A 22,923-nucleotide genomic window follows, 5' to 3' on the forward strand; every position below is an offset into this window, starting at 1 on the left:
TATTATTTAGGATTAATGATAAACTGACTTAATTCAAATGTTTGCTGAAACATTAAATAAGTATCATCACAGTTTTACAGCCCTCCCTTTAAGCACACACTTAAACAGAAAAGGACCATAATGCATTAAATTAAAATATTACATATGGATGTTCATGAAAACATAAGTATTTAATTGAGTCCATATAGTATTCCATATAAATTTCTTCCTTTGTGATAATTTATTGACCAAATTGGTTATGTTAATTTGTATATGACCAACCTCTCTTTGTCCCTTAGAGTTTAGCAGGATGTTTGCCTAATAAATAAATGTAAATTACTTCGGTTCTAATTGGCTACCCTATATTTTGCCTTCTCTAAAAAAACAGCCCGGCTGAAACACTCCTTATAACCCTGAACGTGAATGTGCAGGACTAAATCTATATGATATAAAAGTTTCATTTGTTTTTTATCATCACAAGGCAAAGCCAGGCAAATTTATGTGTATAGCACATTTTATACACTTGCTTAGTAGTTAGAAAAATAAATAAAATAGGTGACGTTATGTTTGAAACTTGTAATGCGAGTAGTACAACAGCAGCAGCAGCTCGTAAACAGGTAATGCTGGGGGCTCATGGCCTTTATTAGTCCTTTGTAAGTTCTGTGTAGAATTGTATTATTTAGGATTAATGATAAACTGACTTAATTCAAATGTTTGCTGAAACATTAAATAAGTATCATCACAGTTTTACAGCCCTCCCTTTAAGCACACACTTAAACAGAAAAGGACCATAATGCATTAAATTAAAATATTACATATGGATGTTCATGAAAACATAAGTATTTAATTAAGTCCATATAGTATTCCATATAAATTTCTTCCTTTGTGATAATTTATTGACCAAATTGGTTATGTTAATTTGTATATGACCAACCTCTCTTTGTCCCTTAGAGTTTAGCAGGATGTTTGCCTAATAAATAAATGTAAATTACTTCGGTTCTAATTGGCTACCCTATATTTTGCCTTCTCTAAAAAAACAGCCCGGCTGAAACACTCCTTATAACCCTGAACGTGAATGTGCAGGACTAAATCTATATGATATAAAAGTTTCATTTGTTTTTTATCATCACAAGGCAAAGCCAGGCAAATTTATGTGTATAGCACATTTTATACACTTGCTTAGTAGTTAGAAAAATAAATAAAATAAAAAATGGCCCAAAACAAAATCTAGAAGCTATTCAATCAAATTCAATCAAAAAATGCAGTATAATGCAGTAAGGTAACATGCGATTACAGGGGGAAATGTGCAGTAGAGCTAAAGAAACAGTGTTTCGAACTGTGCTGAAAGCCTAGCCTAATTTAAAACAGGTCTAATGCCTGGGCTCTTCTAACACGCTCTATTAACTGGTTCCTTTTATACATATATGGTTAATTTATACATATAGTGTGTGTGTGTATTATATATATATATATATATATATATATATATATATATATATATATATATATTTATTTATTTATTTATTTATTATGTACCCTCTTTAAACATGCATGGGGTTTTGTTTAAGGCAGAAGCCCACACATTATGTATATATATATATATATATATATATATATATATATAAATGGTACCCTGGAGGACTACAGTGAGGGAGTGGGATTTCAGCATATGAAAAACTCTACCTCAGCTACTTGAAGGATAAACTACCTTTCCCACAATGCACTCTGCCTCCGTTAGTCCCGCCTCCTTTTTTTGAGTGGCAACTTGTTTGTTTCACTGTAACCAGCTGCTGGACCGATCCAATCCCTGTCGGAGTGGAAACACGGGGGCCGACAGTCCTCGCTTTTTTCCTCCCTTCCCGTTTACCTCGTTGTGCTTTTCTTTTATTTCACCCTGCTTCTCTCTCTGTCTCTTCCTCTCTCTCTTTTCCTCCGTGGACAACTTTTCCCCCTCTTCTCTCTCTCTCTCCTTTCTGCTTCGTTTTTTTTTTTAAAGAAGCACTGTCCACTGGCTTACAGCTCTATTTATTTATTTATTTATTTATTTATCTATCTATCGTTTCTCTCTCTTCTTTTTTAATGAACAAAGGCTAGGCGAATAGCTCTAGGTATTTTAGATGTACCACAAATGAGAAGACGCAAAAGATGGAACTGCACATTTTAGAGCACAGTCTGAAAGTAGCTAGTATAGCAAAAGAGGGCATCCAGATCTGCACTCACGGATTAATCAAACTAGCTTTCCTGCCCTCTAAAACGAGGTAAGTGGCCCCGTCTACACGTCGACTGCACGTTTGCATGGTCCAGAACTGAACGCCTCGTTTACAGCGTTGTTTTGCCTGAACGCGGCTCTGCTGCTGAAGCGGAATTACACCGTGCACGGCAGTCCGGGCGGCTGAGCGTCGTTCGCCTCCTGTGTGAAACAGTCCTGCAGTTTGCAGCAACTTCCTTCAGCTTTTCATTCAAAAACAAGCCTCCTGCCTTCAGCTCTGAGCGGCCAAGCGCTCAGGAAAGGCCGAGCTTTACCGCTGCTAAGCTGTCAGGTTGGTGTTCATCGCTACCATCCAAGTTCATTCGACGTTCAGAGGGGTGTGTGTGTACGTGCTCCCAGCTCGGCGGTGTTAGGTCTTTTTAGCCTGTTTTCTCCTGAAAGAGGCGCCGAGCTGTTGCTGCTGCCTCTGCTGCCTCTGCTGCGGGCTTAAATCTAACCTGAAGCGGTGGAGGTGGTGGTGGTGGTGGTGGTGGTTGTTGTTGTGAGGAGCCCGATGCTGAAAGCCTGCTAATGGTGCAGTCCTCCTCACTCTAAACATTAGCCTACATGCTCACCAAAGCCGTTTCACTTGTGCCATTCGTTGTTTCCAGCTCCTCGGTCTTCCCAAATGACCGGTATAACCTTCTTCTTCTTTCAGAGAGAAGTGTGTGTGCATTATAGCTACCCAGTTGCCTCCTCCCTCCATTGCAGCAGTGGAATTGTACTGGCCACTGGGAAAGCTGTAAACAACTGCAGTGGAAAAGAGTGAGTGGGGAAAGTTGGGGCCTAAACAAATAATCTGCATCTATTTTCTTTTTCTTCTTGCAGATTTGCTTCACCTTTTTGGCTTTAGGTCTCTGCAGCAGTTCCTCCATTCAGACACATGCATTTAGTGGTGTTGACTCCACTCAGCGACGTGACTTTCTTGTGAATGTAATTCCAAGGCTGAGGGGTGAGCCTGTTGGCTAAGTTGCAGTGTGTAATGTTGGGGTGGGAGATATGTTGTTATGTTATCATGATAGATTTAATCACAGTGTGCTGTGATACTGATACAACCTTGATGTGGATATTGATGCTGGATGATTTCCCTAAAAACCTTTTACATATGAAATATCATATGCAGCAGATCCCATATCGTTCCTTTCAAATTGAGCCGGTTTTAGTTAAAGCACTTTATTTATCGGACCCCCCCCAACCCCAACTGCTCAAGCACTTCTGTACCCCACAGTGTGTGTGTGTGTGTGTGTGTGTGTGTGTGTGTGTGTGTGTGTGTGTGTGTGTGTGTGGTTTAAGCACACACTTGTTACTGATTTGCTCCATTTTCTTTTTCTCTGATATCCCAATTCCTTTTCTGCTAATATAATCCCAAGCAGAACAATATCCATAGATACAGATATGCAATCTTGTAATAACTGGATCTAATGGAAAAGCTTATAAAAGCAGGGGAAGATGGACCTTAAATGTTGTTTAATTTTTGAGTGTCAATACTTCAATGTATGTCCAAATGTTTGTGGACACCCCTTCTAATAAATGATTTCAGCTACTTCGTGTTGCACCCATTGCTGACACAGATGTGCCAATGCACACACACACAGCTTGCCTAGTCCCTGTAGAGAAGTATTGTCAATAGAGTGGGACTCTCTGAAGCAGGTAAACATGAACCCATTGGCACCATGCCTAGAGTCAAATGTGGCCTAGAGGGGGTATAAAGCCCCCCAGCACTGAGCTGTGGAGCAGCGAAGCAGTGTTCTCTAGAATGATGATGCTCCATTCAGTGCTTTTGGGATGAGTTGAGGTGGTGTGGTGATCATCCAACATCCAGACCTTGCTAACACTGGTCACAGAATGCAAACATCCTCATAGCAATGCTCCAGAATCCAGTAGAAAGTCTTCCGTAGACAGTAGAGATAGTTACTCCAACAGAAGCAGGATAAACCTGTTGTCACGCTGGTGTTAATGTTGATGTTGCAGTGGGCAAAATCTGAAACACAAATTTGATGCTGTTGGTTTCTTGTCCAACCAAGCAGGCCTTGGGTGTCGCTTTGTGGGGTGAAAAGAGATTGGTGTGTGTGTGTGTGTGTGTGTGTGTGTGTGTGTGTGTGTGTGTGTGTGTGTGTGTGTGTGTGTGTGTGATAATTCAGCAGGTATGGTGATTTGTTAAAAGGCCAACAAATGCAAAACAGCCTCCAAGGCATGTGAGGCTTTGCATTTTTAGTGGCCAGCCAGAGGTGAATTTTATTCAGTTCAACCTATCACACCTCAATGAACACCCCCAAAAATCCTGGTGTCCTATCATGTATTGTGAAAATGTCTTCTTTTGCCAAAGTGCCCACCCTTAGTGTTTTGACTCATAGGATGTTATTGAGCATTTGAACCCAGTTCCCTCTGACTCGTCCTTTCGTTCTGAAGGCACTGTGCATCCATAGTGTCTCTAATGTCCTCTCGTTGTGTTTGCAGAGGCATGGTCCTTGAGGCCATCTCCTCTCCTGTGTTTACTGAGCTATGAGTTGGGGCCTTAATGAACCCACAGTGGGGCTTTTAAAGATAAAGAATCTGCACCCCCCCCCCCCCCCCCCTTCTTCTCCAGTAATGCTGTGCTGTAGTCAATGAACATACTTGTTGGCTTATGCATAGTGAGGATGGCTTTTTTTTGACACAGATCTAGCCGAATCTTGGATGTTGGTGTTAGATGAAAAGTAGTTGCCAGTGGCCGATTCTACACCTAAAAATGCATTTTAGCCTCTGCCTGGTCTTAATCTCCCTTATGAGCAAGCCTAGCTATGAGTGATGACAAGACAATTACTGAAAGTGTTTCATTTTATCAGCCTGCGCAGGGAAGCTGAAGTTGTGTCGACTTGTTTGCCCGGCGGTATGCTTGCCTTGTTGAGACGAGGCTTTGAGAGTTAACATTTGAGTGGAGAAGATGAGAGGATGAGATAATGAATATCTCTTGGGTTTTAGTGCGTCAGGAAGGCGAGTCAGTTCAGTCTTTGAGACACTGACTGACTTAGTAGTGTTAAAAAAAAAACAAAACTGAAGCAGTGTTAGTTTAGTTGAACATTTTAGTGGCTGGTCTTTGTTTCTTGCATTGGGTCCAGTTCTGCTCATCAGTTGAAAATGGTTCAGTATAAGGAGTTTTTAATGTAGAGGCATAAGGATACTCAGGAGTTCCGTTTTTTTTATTACTTTAATTTTCTTTCTGTTGTGCTTTTTTTTCTTTGCTTTTACCCATTATTAAACAGGTGTATTATAATTCTTATCTATTTTATTATTTTCATGAATTTGCAGGTGCATTTAGTGTAGAGCTGGACAATATGATGATGTTTTATCATATCGTGATAAATTTTGTTATCATAAGACACTTTTCTAAGTTGAATAAATTAATAAAAATCACTGAGTTTCTAAATAGTAGGTTTTCAGAATCTGTAGCTACTGATGTATGTATCTTGATAAATATCATGTATTGTGAACTTATTTTACCATGTCGCCCAGCCCTAATTTTGTGATAAACAGAATAGCAGACTTAAGGGCTATTCATTTGTTGGGTTAAGCTCCTCTTTTGCCACAGGAAAAGGCTATTAAAACAAGCTTTGGAGGGGGGGGGTTGTTTTTCGAATTCTTTCTGCAGCTCGTGGTTTTGTGTCTAGCTGTGAACTTTGTGTTTTCGGGGTCTTCTATTGTGTTTAGCGCTGGGTCTTCTGACTCCCCAGGCTGTGGAATCTTTTTCAAGAAAGGACCCCTCTCACAGCCTTTTGACTTCGAGTAGGATTCTGTGTAGGAATACATTCGAGTTTGTGTTTTTTTGCCTATTGTTTTTTTTAGTTTAGTTCCTGCTAGCTACCACCAGTCCAGAATTAGCAATTATTGTTTTTAGTTATAGATATACTATATGTGTAAATGTTTGTGGACACCCCTTCTAATGAATGCATTCAGCTTCAGCTTTAAGTAGCACCCATTGCTGACACAGATAGATGTGCAAGCGCATGCACACAACTAGTCTTGTCCCTGATTCCCTGACTAATGCTCTTGTTTCAAAATGCAATCAAATCCTCACAGCAATGAAAGGAAAATCATGAGGCAAGAAATGCCTCTAGTATTCTAGTGTGTTTCTTACTATTTAATACATCCTTGTTCTAATGCCTGGAATGGTAAACTAAATGCCTTCTATTGTGGTAAAATGTCAATTTCCCATTCAGAATTATTATTGAATGAAAAAGCCAGTGATTTTAATCGTTTCTAAAAGGAACTGTTTGTTTGCTGCAGTTCCTTCTTTTCAGACCTTACCGCCAAGTGTCTCATAGAAGCATAGAATGTAAACAGCGTCACTCCAAAGTGTGAGAGGAGGTGTGGCAAAAGTTGCTTACAGTCGAGAATGCTGTTGACGGCTCTCGCACATTCTGCTGCCTCACTGTTTAGCTGGCGTAGTCAAAAGGGAAATTCAGCTGTGTCACTGGGGATGAGGTGCAAAGTAGAGGAAAAGTGAACAGCACAGTCCGAGCGCCCCTTTCTACACTCAAAGCTACAACACAGCTTTGTTCGCTATTTGCACGGAGACTCGCAACTCTTGTTCACATTACAAGGTTGTAATGGCACAATCTGATTTCTTTTGCATACATTTGACACTTTGTCACATGCATGATCTTTATTACAGCCTAATTGTGTAACTTAAGTTCTTAAGTTATAACAGTGGGGGAGAAAAACACAGGAACCATCGGTGGTTCAGAGGAGTTTGAGGTTAATAGTGTGAGTTTGACAGGTTAGTATACAAAAACTATTAATGTACTTACCTGTTTTCTACTAACAGGAAGTCATTTGCTGCAATACCAACATGCATCACAGCAAGTTCGCCTGCCGCTTGCACTGCACTTGCATTGATCAGTTTTTTTTTTGTTTGTTTTTTTTGCATTGTGGGATAATGGTGTCTATAGTAAACACGCTCAGAACCCCTCAGAAAAACTGTTTCTGAGTATGTGTAGTGAATTTTGAGTATACTCAACTCCACAGTGGTGACCACTGTGGTATATGCACATAAGCAGAAAAGCCTAACTTGCTCCTCACACTTGTTATCGAACCCCCAGCACTAGTGTAGCTTTAGGCTAACTACTGTAGCTGATGTTAGCCAGGTCAGAAAACAAGAAAATTGTGAAATCCAACATCTATGAAAAATGATTTGCAGTCTCTTTTTTTTTTTTTTTTTTTTTTTTTTTTTTTTTTTTTTAATAATAGTCGGCGGCTCAAATAATTGCTATTAGATGGCAGTAGTAATTGTGGCTGGACTGCTATCGCGGCAGTTAGATCGGAGCAAAGAGGGAGGATCAGTTCTTTGGAGTTAAATGTGTGTAATATGTATCCTCACTGTAATGCTCTGCAGTTCTTTGAGTGGACTGCACCAGTATGAGACAATGTTTGCAAATCAGGTGTAGCTCCAGGCCCCAAAAATAGCTAAATCATCCCCTTTCTCAAAACAAAAATGTTGGACTCTCAACTCCAAATAGTCTGAAAAATAACCTGATTAAAATCAGGCATCGGCTGATAATTTTAGCTGTTTAGTTTTATCCTATGTTCCTGGCCCAGTAATTGGATTTAGGGGGGGGGGTGAAAGGAATGTGTAATTATGTTTTTGATTCTGCTCCATCTATTTGAATTTATTTGGGTCAATAATTAGTGCATGGAGAGAATATTTTTTGTTTGTTTTGTTTTGGATTTTTTATTATTATCTGGGATTAAGAAATAAAATCTGTTGTTTATTTATTTCCTCGTGCCCCTGAGAGCGCAGGCACAGAAATGATGAGCACATCTGAGTGAAGCATGTTGGCTGAGTGAGTCACAGCTTGTTGAAAATTCACAAAAGAGAAGCTTTGTTTTTGTCTTCTGGTTTAAGGGAGCAAAAAATCCACCATTCCATCAGGTTCCGACGCTTTGCTGTTTTGCTCACTTTCGAATTTCACACCCCACACACATCAACAATGGCCTCACAAATGAGTTTTGAGGATATCTGTTTCTCTGAGAGCTCAAACATATTTACAGTTTAAAGGAGGTCTGTCTGTAACTTTGTATATATTTTGAAAGTGCTGAGTGAATCCTGCAAGATTCCCCCTCGTCACGCTCTTTCTGAATTTAGAGTCCAATTAATTCATAATTGACTTCTCCATAAATCGGAAGCTTATAAGTACATATGTTTGTAGGATAATGATCATGAAGCGGATTTTAAATTGTCACACTTCTACTCTTATGGTGCATGTACATTGGTCTGGCATGGAGATGGAAGTGAATGTAGCCTGTCTCTACAGTTGGCTGTGAATAGAGGTTTTTCCTTTCCAAGTCAAATTTGAAATTTAGTCTTAAAAAATTTTGTGCTTCACTTTGGAAATGAATAAGACCTGTTGCGGTACGCTGCTACACCAGGCCAACATAAATACAGCGTTAGCCAATCACAATTCCTAATTTATATTAAACTATTCAACATGGGGAAGTGTGTTTTCCTGTAGAAACGCAATAGATACATAGCTTTACAAAGGCTTCCCTAGTGCAATCCCCTTTTTAATAATATTTGAAATATTTCATATGTTTTGGAATAATTAAAAGGTATTATGTGTTTTTGTTGTTTACTTTATTTCAGAAGACAAATTTGTGACTGATGTTAGAGAGTCTGGTGCATTTTGCCACCCAACATAACCAAGAAGTGCCAGCGTTGATGGGGAAATAGTCATTTTACCAACACGCAAAATAACTATTTATTTTTGTGACATGAAGTTCTTGATAGTTGTGCTAAAACGATGCAAGTAGTCGTCAGACGGTACATACTTCTGTGGGCGAAGCATCTGAGGCTGAGACTATTTTTTACTTGCTATGCTGTTGGTGCATTTTGTCTACATGATGAAATATTGTCAGAAATACCATATATCATAAAAAAAGTATTTTAAATATCATGATTAAATTTTTTTCCATATCGTCCAGCTCTACTTACCACACTATTATTTTTATTGTTGTTTCTATTTTTCTAACATCACATGATTAATCAGTAAATTGATCAAACGCTAACATCATTTTGATGGCCCTTCACTTTACAAGCCTTGCCTTTTGTTTGATTTTTCACAACTGGGCCACAAATGCCTTTCCTCATCAGCACGGTGTGTCACCTCGAGGGCATGGTGAAAAGCCCACAGCTCGAGAGCTTCCCCACAGCTAATAAAAACCTTCAAGAAATCCTACTTCCCTCTTTTGGCAGCATCAGATAAGACCCTGCTTTCCAGAATCAACAAACCTTCCTGGTATCCCCCTCGGAGGGAAAATAATACAGGGGGTCTGCGAGCAAGACCATAAATAAAAGCTCCCCTTGCCCGGTATCACGGGTCGGGTTTTATGAGACACATAAAAAGATGACTCGCATCTCACCGGCCGTGCGCACATCGGGCCCTGTTTGCATAGGCCAGCTCCTGCGGCGCATGTATTCAAATACGGATCAGTGTTGCAATATCTGGAGCATGTACTGTAATAGCTTGTGTAAGGCTGTATATTCACAGAACACATGATCGTGTTTCTGAGGGTTTTTTTTTTTTTTTTTTAAGCGATCGTTTGATAAATCCTCCAGTTACACACAGTAGTCCATCAACCAGTACAAGTTTGCTTCTTTATTTTTATTGTGCAAGCTATCTCAAATATACTAAGTGTTTTTTGACTGTGTTCTTGCCAGGGCGCAACCCTAATGTATTATATTTTTCAGCTTGGGACTCATTGGTTGGTAGTCTTTCAGGCATTAGGTCAAAGTCGCGTTTCCCACATGAGAATCTACATCCATTCCACCATACAGGAGACTGAGTCGTAAATATGATGCGTTTCATTTGAGCAAATCGGCCTCAAAATCAGCCCAATTATCCTGTAGTGTGGGACAGGCATAACGCTACATTTTTTCCACCTGTGTAACATATGTCAAATGTCAGTACCCTAGCCCTGGATAAAAGCATCAGCCAAATGATCTACATTTTATAAGCATTTGTATCTTTCTTCATTTATAAATCTAGACTGCTTACTGTCTGAATGACATGTGCATGTTTTTGGCAACACTTCTTGATTAGTCCAGTTCCGATGGGTGCTGGTGTTCTATTGAAAAGTTAGAACTGCACCCAGCCCTGACTGTGACAGCCCTTCTCAGCACTCAGGATATGACACTGTTTTGTGTTCTTTCGCTCTTTTTCATAGTCAGGAAGTGTGTGTGTGCAAGTAAGTGTGTGTATACAGTCAGTGCCCTCAAGCCTACCTTTTTTACTCCACTCTCTCGCTCTCTCTCTCTTTCTCTTTCAGATGTAAGTTCTTCAGTTTGACTGAAACGCCTGAGGATTACACCATTATAGTGGACGAAGATGGCTTTAAAGGTACATCCAGCATTTTATTTATTGTTTTTTGTTTGTTTGTTTTTTTATGAAGAAAAGAAGGCTCTTGCACTTCTTCCTTGTATCTGGACTCACTGGCAATGTTTGACCACATATTGCTCCATCAGCCGTCCCCCCATTCGCTTCCATTACGGGTTAACAGAGGCCAAGCTGTCGGTGGGTTTGGTTTTGTGGTTGACTGAGTGAATTCATGTCATTACACGTGGGTTGCCAAGGTGACCCTTACTGGTCACCATGGATACCAGAAGCTCTGGGTTGTGAGACAGGTGCAGGTATTCTGTTTGCTCAAAAGTTGTTTCCTGTTTGTGGATTTTTTTTTTTTTTTTTCTCTTCTTTCTGAATCTTCTCGTTGGATATAGAAAACTGACGCTGGTTTCTGAGCCACGTTTAGAGCAATTATTTACCAGCAAGTGATTAAGACTGTTAAATGGTGTGAAGATAAATAGAGAGACCATGTCCCATGTGGTACCTGTTCGATGCTAGTTTAGACGAACATTTCAATGTGCGAGATTGAGACTGAGAGATCAATTGCGGCTTGTTCAGCGGACCCTACAGCTTGCAAGCATATCAGACTCTCATCAGCAATCTAAAGGTCGTTGTGGGAATGACAGCATAGAGGAAAAGGGCTTCCAGAGGGTGCCACACTCATCCATCCTGTTTTGGGCTGAAGTGGTTGACCGTTATGGGAGGAAAGAGCTTATTTGTTGTTTACTCAAAACCAAAAACATCACTCTCTTATGATCTTTAATGACCACACAATGTGATTAATCGCACTCTCCCTGTTTTCAGAACTGCCCCAGTCGGAGTATCTTAGCGTGGCAGATGCAACATGGCTGGCTCTGAATGTGGTGTCAGGAGGCGGGAGCGCCACCAGCTCTCAGCCAATCGGGGTGACCAAAATCGCCAAGTCAGTCATCGCACCCCTGGCTGATCACAACATCTCTGTATTCATGCTATCAACCTATCAAACTGACTTTATACTGGTGAGTCACATGGATTGTGATTAGAGATGTGTGGGTTGAAATGGGAATTTTAGGATGTTGCCGATATTCTGTATTTTTACTGTACATATCTGGCAGTACTGCATTACTGAGAAGTATAACTCTTATTACTGCTGTAAAATGCTGACATTTTTGTGCAGTATACCAGCATTACCAAAACATGCTGCTTTTCTGGACTTCAATATACGTGATGTGAAATCAGTGTGAGCAGGAAAATATGAACATCTGTCCAATGGAAATCACTTTTTTTTCCCACTAATTATCTGCCAATACCAAAACAATTCCCATGTTAAATTCCCATTGTAAATTCCCTTATAAAGGTGGCGCAACATTTTTTATTCTACGTTCTAGGTTACTACCTACAATGTAATAAAAGTTAGTAAACAGTCAATGTTCAGGTTCTTTTGGTCTGCAAAATTCTTACTGGATCCCTCAGTTTGTCAGATCCCTTCCCCAAAAGTTAGATCCTCTTAGACCAGGTTGGTCACATAAGGATGGACAACATTAGTGTTACATAAACTGTGCATTTGCATGTTGCCGTCTTTGTGATATCAGTGATGCAAGCAGTTTTGTAAAGCTGTTAATATATATGGCTCAGTTCTAGTGCAAGCCAAACTGGCAGTGTTGGTCAAAATGAGGTGTTGAAGTAGCTGCGAATGTGTTGCCCATGCTGTCTTTGTCTTTCTATGTTTCAGTCCCAAGGTTCAGTGAACCCCACAAATAGAATCTTTCTGGGCAATAGGAATTCTGCAGTGCAGTGTGCTTTTCTGAACATTTCTAAATCACTGATCAGCTCTGTACATCATTACAAAGAGAGCATAATTAATCCTGGTTAATTGGTAAAAGCTGTTAATGTTCCCTTTCCGTATGTAGAAACTAAGCTGCAAAAACGGCCTGGTTTGGATTTATTGTTGTGATGCAATTAAAATACCAACTCTGTTACAAACTGTAGATCTGCCTTTTCAGCCTATAGCAGTTCGGCTCCACTTATTCATACTTTGTTTTAAGAAGTGTTTCAGCCCAGATTGCTTTTTAAGCAATGGGATTTGGGGTTTGGGATCTGTAGTCCAGCACTTTGGATTCAAATCATTTACACACTGCAATTTACAAGTGTGTTTAGCAGTATTAGCTTTGCTTGTATACTTTCACTTACTGTAGAGTCAGACAAACAGAAAGAACCAGACATCTAGTTAATGCCAGAAGTGCTTAATGATTGTGATGGAGCTCCGCTTTTTGACTGGGGAATAAAAATATCAATAGTGTAAGTGCGCCTGCTGCTCTACTTGTTTTTATCTGTCTCTTGGGGTTTCATTAGAACAGTTTCTGCCGATTCACAGCCTGCATAAGAAATCAGTAATTTAAGCGTGTTACGTGGGGGGGTGGGGGGGGGTGAATATGGTGCTGCGGTGGAGCTGCAGTTCGATTTTTGTTGATTTTTAAAGAAACTGAATTAACAAAAAAAACCAAGAAAGCAGTGAGACCTGAACTCACCTCAGCACATTGTTCACTGTCTGAGAGAATCTCTCTTACACACACACACACACACATATATCAGCTAGAGTGTCTCTCTCTCTCTCTCTCTCTCTCTCTCTCTCTCTCTCTCTCTTTTTCTCTTTCTGGCCTGCACTGTCTCCAAGCCCTGTTTATGAAAATAAAAAGCGAAGCTGATGGTAATCTGGAGGTGGTTATGTAAAGAGGATCAGTGCGGCCCCTTGCTGGAATTCGCCCGAGCTTTCCGCAGGGCCGCTGTCTCACCGGCCAGCTGCTCCAGGCCATAGCACTGACCACCATGTTGTGTTTATTTATATATTTGTAAATGAGCAAGAAATTTATTGAGCACTTATGGAGATCAGTGCTCACTAAGATGTATTGTGCTTAATTTGATTTCTATTGCAACCAAAGTTTAAAAGGTAATGGTAATTACAATAATGACAGTAAAAGACAATAATAAAAAAAAGGTATATTCATATTGTATATTTATATACTATGTTTGTAGTAGTTTGTACCTATATGGGAGGTTGTATTCAATTGCTATCATATGAGGAAAATGGTAACGTTTAGGGTCAAGCCAACATTTTGAACATACCCCAGTGTTTAGAGCTTAACACCACTCATGCCTGGTAACCATAACTGTTAGTTCACACTAGCATACAAGTTGCTTCCAGTTTGTCACATGTGGGTGTATTGATGACACTCGCATTGCCACGTGTGGGTGTGTACACTGTTTAGCTTCCGACAAGAACATGACACTGAAAGGTAAACTAAACATTTAAAATAACTAAAGGAATCTAAAAGATTACATTTTAATGATGTAGGCATACAAAGACCTAAAGTGTTAATATATTGTTTATTAAAAACTGCCTGTTCAATCATCTGCATTCCTGCTTTAAAATGTAGCCTTAAAAGTTGGTATGGTTTGACCACTTTTATTCAACAACCACAGGTGACGTTGTACAACTTCTGGCAATTGCTGGTAGATATCTGTGCTGGAAACACCCTCATTCTGGCTTCTAGGTGTGGGGTATATGGGTCCATATAATTCTGTTGTGTTGTTGCCTACCTCAATGAATGTGGACTGGGAAGTGAATGCCATGTCTTTTGTATTTAATATATGGGTTCTTTAACAGTAAGCGCTACTCACATTGTGGGTTTTAACCAGGTTTAACCAGAGAGACCAAGAGAGAGGAAACGTTCCACCTCCTCTTGTTGGGCAGCAGCCCTCAGCCTTCTCCTCCTTGGCCTGCCGTGTTTTATAAATAGCAAGGCCTGGCCCAAATGCTCTGTGCAAAGGAAGCTTCAGGAGGCAAGCAGAAATAAACCCCTTTATCTGACTCATTGGGGCTGAACGAAGCTGCTTAGATGCCCTGGTCCCTTGCTTGCCTGTTTGTATTGGTTTGGGTTTTTTGGTTTGGTCTTTTGGACGATTCATAAAACACTAAAAGAAAAATGGACTGGCCTGTTTTTCTATTGCTTGTGTAGGCCTGCTTGTGGAGTGCATTGTATTCTCTGGTTTCACAAAAGGGTTGTTGTCATCTCTGGACTACAAATGGAAAATGTTTTGAGGGAGTATGTTTTTCTGGACGTATTCTTGCTTTTCATAAATTAATGGTAGTCAGATGTAGCCTTTGGGGATATTGCACTGCTCTGGAGCTTTCGTACACTAACAAAATAGCCCAAGGAGAAAGCAGTTCCACAGGGGGTGCCCTTGAAATGTTTTCTCTCTGCCTAGTGAGTCTGTTTTGCAGGGCTCTTTGGGACAGCTTTGAATTTTGTTGAGTTGTTTGCTTAAGATGAGCTGATGCGGTTTGTTTGTTTGTTTTCCCTCCCTATAATGCATTTGAGAGTTGTCAACAATGTTTGAGATGCAAATCAGTCGGTTTTAATAGTGATGTGCAGGTCAGGTTGCTAGAAGCTTGTTGTCTCCTTAACTTTCGCTGGCTTCACTGGAAACACACTGTCCGATCAAGTTTTGTAACCGTTTTAGCATTTCGAGGAACAGCTCTAGTCATGCAGGCAGTGCCTAGATGACAGCTGAGTCTCAGATTACCGCCATGCTGGGCAAGTGCATTTATCGCAGGGTAGATGCGGCAAAGAGCCTAGCACTTCTGTCAAGACCGTGCTATTAATCTGTTCACTTTAAGTTAAGCGCCTAGGTTGAAGGGGGGGGGGGTCTATTTGCTTGATTGATCACTGACCCCAGGTGCAGTCAATCAGCCTGAACATGTCTGAAATCTGATGTGGGCTTCTGTAGGTTAGAATGGAAGATGGAAGACGTAAACGTATGGGGGAAATGTGTAAACAAAGTTGAATAAAGGGTTTAGTACAACTGCATGTATAGACTCCTTTAGACTAAAATGTGAATAGTTACCACCACATTATTGAGCTCTGTGGAGACACCGGAAAGGTGTTGTGTCCCCGCGTTGTGTGTGTGCACAGAACAAAAGTAGGCTGCTTTTCCAGACTGTACATAAAGGGTCCTTCACTTTGGAACAGCCTCTTCTGACGTATAGGCCACAAAAATGCATCCTACCTCAGCTGCAGCCTAGGCTTTCGAAACTGGTCCTGGGGAAACCCTGCCCTGCACATTTTAGTGGACGCCCAGCTTTAACACTGCCCCTGCAACTCTGAAAGGACTTCTTAATGAGCTAATTTGATTCAAGCATGTTGGGAGCAGGGAAAGCACTAAAATGTGCAGAGCACGGTACATCTGGTACCTCTAAACCATGCTATTAATTTCCTTTTGTGCTGCTTGTTTTTAGCAAAGGTTCTAAAAGGTAAATTCATAACAAACCATGTGTTGTCATACAAAGTAATACCAAGAATGCCAGTGTGAACTCTGAGTATCTTTTGCTGAGTATCTGAGTACCTTTTAAAAACTGCATAACAAAAAGGAGTTGGTAGCATAACTAACTTTTCATCGTTGTCAGACATTATATTATGTTATCTATTTAACTGATTCTACTCAACAGCCTTTAATATGCCATTCATGGGAGTCTGTATATCACTGCATATGACCTTTTTTTTTCTTTTTCAAATAAGCCATTCTATATTCTGTAGTAATGTTGGTTTTGTGATTTAAAGTGATTTGGAAATTTGTCATTTTTAAAACTTATATTACTTTAAAAGGAAATCTTGTATCTTCAAGAATCTAGTTGTGTGTTTTGATTATTCTGTTTAACAACTATGAAACAAATACATTTTTACCACTCACAATGTACTCACAAGGTAATAGTTATTTACAACTACTGAAGATGTACAAGTCTTCGTACTTATATACCCTTGAAGGCATTTGTTTTTAAACATGTTAGAAATATAGACAGTGATCAGCCATAACATTAGTGACAGGTGAAATGTCTTCAGCTACAGTAGCATCTTCCAAGGACTGAGATATATTGGACAGCAAGTGAACAGTCAGTTCTTGAAGGTGATGTTTTAAAAGCAGGACAAATGGGCAAGCATTAGGATCTGAGCCACTTTGACATGAACCAAACTGTAATTGCTTGGTGGCTGGGTCAGAGCATCTCAAACATCAGGCAGGTCTTGTGGGATTTTTCTGGTATGCAGTGGACCGTACCTACCGAAGTGTGTGTGTGTGTGTGTGTGTGTGTGTGTGTGTGTACACTTTAAGATTTGTTCATTAGGCTGACCTTCTAAACCAGGTGCTAGCCTATGCTGCAGTAGAGGTAAGGCGGGTCCCTGGTAGGACTGCTTCTGAAGTCTTTGTGCCAGATACCACAGGACACCACAGGTCTTGGGTCCGAGCCTCAAATGGTCACATCTGTTGTGGTGGCACAAGGGGGACCTACTCAGTGTTTGGCAGGTGATAGTAACGTTATGGCTAATTTGGCGTATATATTTTTTGCTTTTCTGGGGTCACAGCCTGACTTGGTAAACTGAACCACCCTATTCATGACTCAAAGAATTTAGACCTTTACTCAGTATTTATGAAAGGACAGCACACTTTTTCACCATATCGGTCACTTCTTTGTTACACATTGGCCACTCTGTCATGTCAGAATTTGAGCATGTCAGAATAAAAGGTTTTGTTTGTGTATAGCTAGATTATTTTTGTTAGTTAGTTAAATATTTTTAGCTGCACTGGTTTAATACATGTCATAAAATTTTCTAAAGCATAATTCTACCATTTTCTACTACTAATTGAGTTTAGATCACTATGTAACCTTTTTTAAATGTCTGGATGGTAATACTACCTGACCAATGTTGACTTTGGGAGGAATAAATGCCTACAAATTATGTTTTGATGCAAGATGTATTCACACGGGAATTGTAGAATAATTATAGAATTAATGCATTTAATTATTTTATTGAAAAACTATGTACTGTAATGACATTCTCAAAAACAGAACTATGATGTATAGATATACTAAAAACTGATGGTTTGTTTTCTTTTACATTTGAATTGATTAAAGCTGTTTGTCTCCTGTGAATCCCATACATCACTGCATGCATTTATGACCGTCAGGCCTTGTGTTACAACTGTTACAAGTCTGTAATCACAGGGTTTGTTGTTCACTGGATCTGGTCTTATCACAACATCAGAAATCTGGTAAAACCTGTATCATGAGACACCATCATATTAACATTTTCAAGTCTATCTCACAACCTAATATACCTAATATAAATATATTGTCCCTCCTTGGTCATTGCTCAGTGCCATTTTTACAATCTCTTTGTTTTGCTGAAGCTAATAGTATTTTGTTTTTGGCTGTGCATCCAGGTCCGGGAGAGAGATCTACCCATGGTCATGCACACCCTCTCCTCGGAGTTCACCCTCCTCAGGGTGGTGAACGGAGAGACTGTAGCCGCCAACTGCTCCGGAGTCACCAACGGTTTCGTCAAGCCTAAACTGGGTAAGTGGGCCTAAGCATTGCTTTCAGTGCCTTATAAAGTTTGTTTACAGGCACAGGAGGTGTCAGCTGAGACGCAGCCAATTAATAAAACTATCAACCCCATGCAGCTTGAATGTCTGACCTTGTTTTCCAGCTGTAAGGCAGGAGGACTGGAATTTCAGTCATCATACTAAGCCATCACATTGGTGTATTTCAAGGAACAGTTTGGCCAAATAATTTTTCATTACCTCATACAGAGTCGAGCCAGGACATGGTTGGAGTGTGACATTTACTTCTTTGCAGCTAGGAGGATGTAGCTAACATGTAATGGTAGCTTATACCTGGAATTTAGCACTATTCTGCATGGCTGAATCATAACCATTTGACATGATTAAAAAAAATCATAAAGTTTCATAAAATCACTCTTCAGATTCATAAAATCACTCTTCAGTATAGGAGAGTATCTGAAAGTTTTTAAGATTCTGTCCCTACTGATGTATTTAGCCTGTAATTATATGTATTGTATAAAATATTGTGTACCGCGAAAAAAGTATTTAAATATTGTAATATAGTATTTTTGCCATATCGCCCAGCCCTAATGTATAGTGTGTGTATGTGTGTGTGAGAGAGAATTTTTTTTAATTTATTGAATTTATATAGTGCCTTTTTTTTTACCAAAGGACACTCCACATCAGCTAGACCTAATGATCTTTGACAGAAAAAATACAGATTGGCCTTGCATTGATAGTGTGTATATGTCTCTTATGATGTGTAAGATCTTCTTCTGGTATTTTTCAGCATACAAAATGAAATAATTTTCTTATGTTCTTTATTTTTCTCTCTCCCAGTCCCTCGTCCCATCATTCACCCTCTCTCCAGTCCCAGTAACATGTTCTGTGTGACAAGTCTGGACCCGGACACTCTGCCCTCAGTGGCCACTCTGCTCATGGACGTTATGTTCTACTCAGGCGGGTAAGGGCTGGCGTCCCTGCGCCTCTCCTCCTGTCTCACATATGGTTGCTCCTCAGAGCCATCTGCTAGGCCTATTAGTAGAGCAGTGCTGATGGGCAAGTGATGCTCTGTAGGAGAGCATTAACAAGAGAGAGACCGAATAGGGAGAGAGACATGTTCAGGAAGAGAGAGATACCTGTTCAGTCATATTTCCTTCAGGTACAATGTGCAAAATCTTGCCTGTCTGTTATTCTAGAGTACAGAAACTATAAATATGCAGAATTGTATTTTCTCTTCTATTTACTTATATTTTTTACCCCAATTTACAATACTAAAATCACAATTCTGTGCTCTCTTAATGTTTTGAACTGAATTGTGAATGAAGAAAAATGGAGACATGTTGCTTTATGTCATGACTGTAATTTGGATGTGGCATTTGTTTGTTGTCTCTGTGGGGTTCAAAGAAGGGTCACTGACAGTAAAGAGGGTCATCATGGGTCTGATAAAATAGATGGTAAACAGTGCTGTGTAGAGTATCGAGTAAAAGTGTACTATCTGCAGCAGTGTATTCTAAACCCCTACTCCAGTAAATGCTGCAGTAAAATACTCCAGCGATGACCTGGGAACGCTTTTAATTCTGAAGAATTCTGCTAAACACTGTCCTAGTTGTCGGTGCAGATGCTTCAAAGATAATTTTAAAGAAACAGATGCATCGGCACAGCGTGTGTTTTACCACAAGACTAGGTGTTGACCTCAAGGAAGGTTTTTAAAAAAGGATATTAAAGGGATCTTTTAAACCACTTCATCTGAAATTAACTTATAAAGAATAAAGAAAATGTCTCAGGATCCAAAGAAAAATCTTTTTTTAGGCCTATATGGCTTGCTTCATTAATATAATTGTTTTCTCTCAAAACTGAGTTGGTTGCACATTCCCATGCAACTAGACCGTGACCTTAAGTGAACTACTAAATCTGCTAACCATACTATTACTACTGCTACACTCTTTACTACACTAGACATGGTTCCAGTGTAAAACTTAAATGGGTGTAGAGTCTTTTACATTATGCGAACATGCTTTAAACTTAAACACTCTTCACATCTCATTTACAAAAGTGGTTCCCTTTTCTGTGGCATCACATCTTGTATACTCTTAAACTTGAGTCATACTGGGCACCAAGTCAATACTGAAGGCAAAAAAGCCCACCAAGATAGGCACAAACTAAAAATGGCTCTGCAGCTCTTCAGCAGAAAAGACACCCAACATCTGATGATGTCTGTGGGTCACAGCCTTCAGGCAGTCAGCATTTGCGTAGGCTCTTCAAGGAAGTAGTAACCACAGCAGTTTTAGTTAAGACTATAATTTAAGACTGATTTGTGCAGTTACTACTTGAGATAGCAGCTCCAAACAGCAAACTTTCCCTTATTGTAAAAGTCTCATTTCAGAATTTCTCAAGCTGCTGTACTGTTGAACTGATGACCTTGCTTCAGTGCAACAAGAGAAGTAGGCTGACTTTTTTTTTGTAAGACTGTATGTTGGGCAACAGTAACAATTCTTATTGTGCTTTATCTCCGGACAGAGGGAAGGAGGCAGGAGCGCAGAATGAGGATTCGGGCCACATCCGCTTCTTCTCCTTCTCCCTGATCGAGGGCTACATCTCCCTGGTCATGGACGAGCAGACAACTCGAAGGTTAGGGCGCATCGCTAGGGGTGGGCAGATTGATATTAAAGTATTGATGAATCTGACCCATGTATTTCCTTCTAATATAAGGAAATAACGTTGAGGGCAATGGTGGCTTAGTGGGTAGGGCACTACTGGGTTGATGATTGGGTGTTTGGTTTGATACCTGGGTTTGCCATGTTGCTACTGTTGTGCCCCTGAGCAAGGCCCTGAACCTTTCTCTGCTCACCAGATGTAGCAGCGATGGCTGCCCACCACTTCGGGCATGTGTGCTTAGTGTCTGCCTGTGTGTCTGCATGGATTGTTTAATGGCTGAGGCCAAATTCCAACTGTGTTCAACACAAATGGTGAATGTGGTTGTACTGCTACTACGGAGTATCAGTAATGATTCCAAATGGTTCATACTTTTTTTCCTTTGCCGTCTGACTTTCTTGGATCTAACAATCACTCTTCTATTTAAGGTTTCCCAACAATGTCCTTTTCACCAGCGCTTCAGGGGAGCTTTGGAAAATGGTTAGGATTGGAGGACAGCCTTTAGGATTTGGTGAGATTGGTTTCCCTCCTGAAACACGAAGAGAGTGTGATGTATTGTTCCTAACATGTAACTGTTCATAACGATTACCTAACCTTAGCTGTTGAAGAATGAACCATTTCAGTAACAACGTTTTCCTTTTGTCTGTTCCTTGTCAGATGAATGTGGGATTGTGGCTCAAATATCTGAACCATTGGCGACAGCTGACATTCCAGCCTATTACATCAGCACCTTCAAGTTTGACCACGCTCTGGTTAGCACTTTTGTGTGTCCACTTAAAATGATGGCCAGAAATTGACACAATATCTCCACAATTGTTTCAAATGAATCATACATCATGCAAAGAATCACACTCTTGACTCCAACCATGCTGAGTTATGTAATCTCAAATAGACCTTTACATGCGCCTTCTGACACTTGACACACTGTTCTCTATAAACATTGACAAATAAATCAATAGCCAGGTAAGTTTGTTGCCTGGAGTCTATAATATTCAAGTACTTGCGTTTAAATATGTCATAACAAATTAATAATCAATTTAACCTCTGTTAAATACATTACATGCTATGAACTCTAACGCTGTGAGTTAGATTTGTTCATCATGACACAACAGTACAATTGTCAGGATTTCATTTCAATTTATTTATCTTTTTTTTTTTTCCCCTTCTGTTTCACACTGAAATTAAAGGGATGGAAAAGGGAAATATATCTGCTTAGAACCAGCAGTGAGTGAAGGCAGATTCAGTAAGATCAGCAGTATTCTATGCTAGCCTTGCAGCTCTGATGCAAAACTAAATAACTTCACTAATTGGATGTGACGTTTTGCTCATTTGAAATAAGAACAAAATTGTGCCAGTTTGAATGCCCCCCTCTCTGTATATCTATGCACTTTAGCTAAGGAAGGATCTAACCTCTGTAATCTTTTTTTTTTTTTTTTTTTCTTCCCTTCCCATCAGGTCCCTGAGGAGAATATCCAGAGTGTGATTGGAGCTTTGAGGACCAATGAGAGCACAGGACAGTGAGGGGCTCTCCTTTTCCTGATTGGACAGGAGTCTCGCGTCCCTGCTAGCGTATTGATATCTCAATGTCAAAACTCTCTTAAAAGTGCCAAGAGCTTCTCCAGGACCTCTGTGTATGTATGTGTGTGTCGGGGAGGACTGTATGGGAGACGGGGGTGGGGTTGAAGGATGGGGTGGATAATTGGGGATGTGAAGGGGAGGGTGCTAGAGCGGGTTGCATATAGTTTTGCAGGCCCCTCTTTGGTATGGAACGGTCGTGCCAATATTTATCCCGCCCTGTTTGCACCTGTCCCTTATCACCCTGCCTCAAAGCGTATTCTCTTCTACAGGGACCATTGGCTGGTGCAACTGCAGTGTTCCATTTGTGCCCCCCCCCCCCCTTTTTTTCTCTCACCCACCTGCCTTATCTACTCCCTCCCTCTCCCTGTGCCATTTTGCCGTGGCAACGAGGCCTGTCTTGGCCACGCCCCTCCTCACCAACAGTTCCAGAGACGTTGCAAGTAACCATTATGTATTAGTGAGTGGTCTTCTGTAAAAGAGGGCTCAGAATGTACACCAAGTTTTTTTTTGTTTGGTTTTTTTTCTCCTTTTTGTTTTTCCATCACCCCTCCTTTTTCCTTCATCCCACTTTGCTTACAGTGCCAAGTTATCTTTACCTTGGGCCTAAAGAGACTCCTTGGTTAAACAAGGTTGTTGGGTTTTTTTTGTTTTTAGGTGTTTATATATTTTTTTTTGAGAGTGCAATATGAAAAGTGATTATTGCTAATTAGTTTC

At 40.2% G+C, this 22,923-nt stretch overlaps 1 protein-coding gene across 1 annotated transcript; it reads left to right on the plus strand.

Moving 5' to 3' along the window:
• Nucleotides 1-1,763: 1,763 nt before the first annotated feature.
• castor2 (cytosolic arginine sensor for mTORC1 subunit 2) lies at nt 1,764-22,299 on the plus strand. Its single transcript, XM_072674647.1, has 9 exons — nt 1,764-2,237; nt 10,529-10,599; nt 11,407-11,600; nt 17,857-17,989; nt 18,817-18,940; nt 20,497-20,607; nt 21,060-21,142; nt 21,289-21,383; nt 22,087-22,299. The coding sequence occupies exons 1-9, from the start codon at nt 2,125-2,127 to the stop codon at nt 22,150-22,152; spliced, it is 990 nt and encodes a 329-aa protein (XP_072530748.1). The 5' UTR covers nt 1,764-2,124; the 3' UTR covers nt 22,153-22,299.
• The last annotated feature ends 624 nt before the right edge of the window (nt 22,300-22,923 follow it).

The sequence above is a fragment of the Salminus brasiliensis genome, chromosome 1 (assembly GCF_030463535.1).
Source record: "Salminus brasiliensis chromosome 1, fSalBra1.hap2, whole genome shotgun sequence".
In the NCBI taxonomy this organism is placed as follows: Eukaryota; Metazoa; Chordata; class Actinopteri; order Characiformes; family Bryconidae; genus Salminus; species Salminus brasiliensis.

Excerpts from the sequence above, each read along its gene's own strand:
- castor2 (XM_072674647.1), top strand. The coding sequence starts at position 2,125 with ATGGAACTGCACATTTTAGAGCACAGTCTGAAAGTAGCTAGTATAGCA. Across the intron at positions 11,601-17,856 it reads ATCAAACTGACTTTATACTG|GTCCGGGAGAGAGATCTACC; the intron begins GTGAGTCACATG and ends CTGTGCATCCAG. Across the intron at positions 17,990-18,816 it reads TTTCGTCAAGCCTAAACTGG|TCCCTCGTCCCATCATTCAC; the intron begins GTAAGTGGGCCT and ends TCTCTCTCCCAG.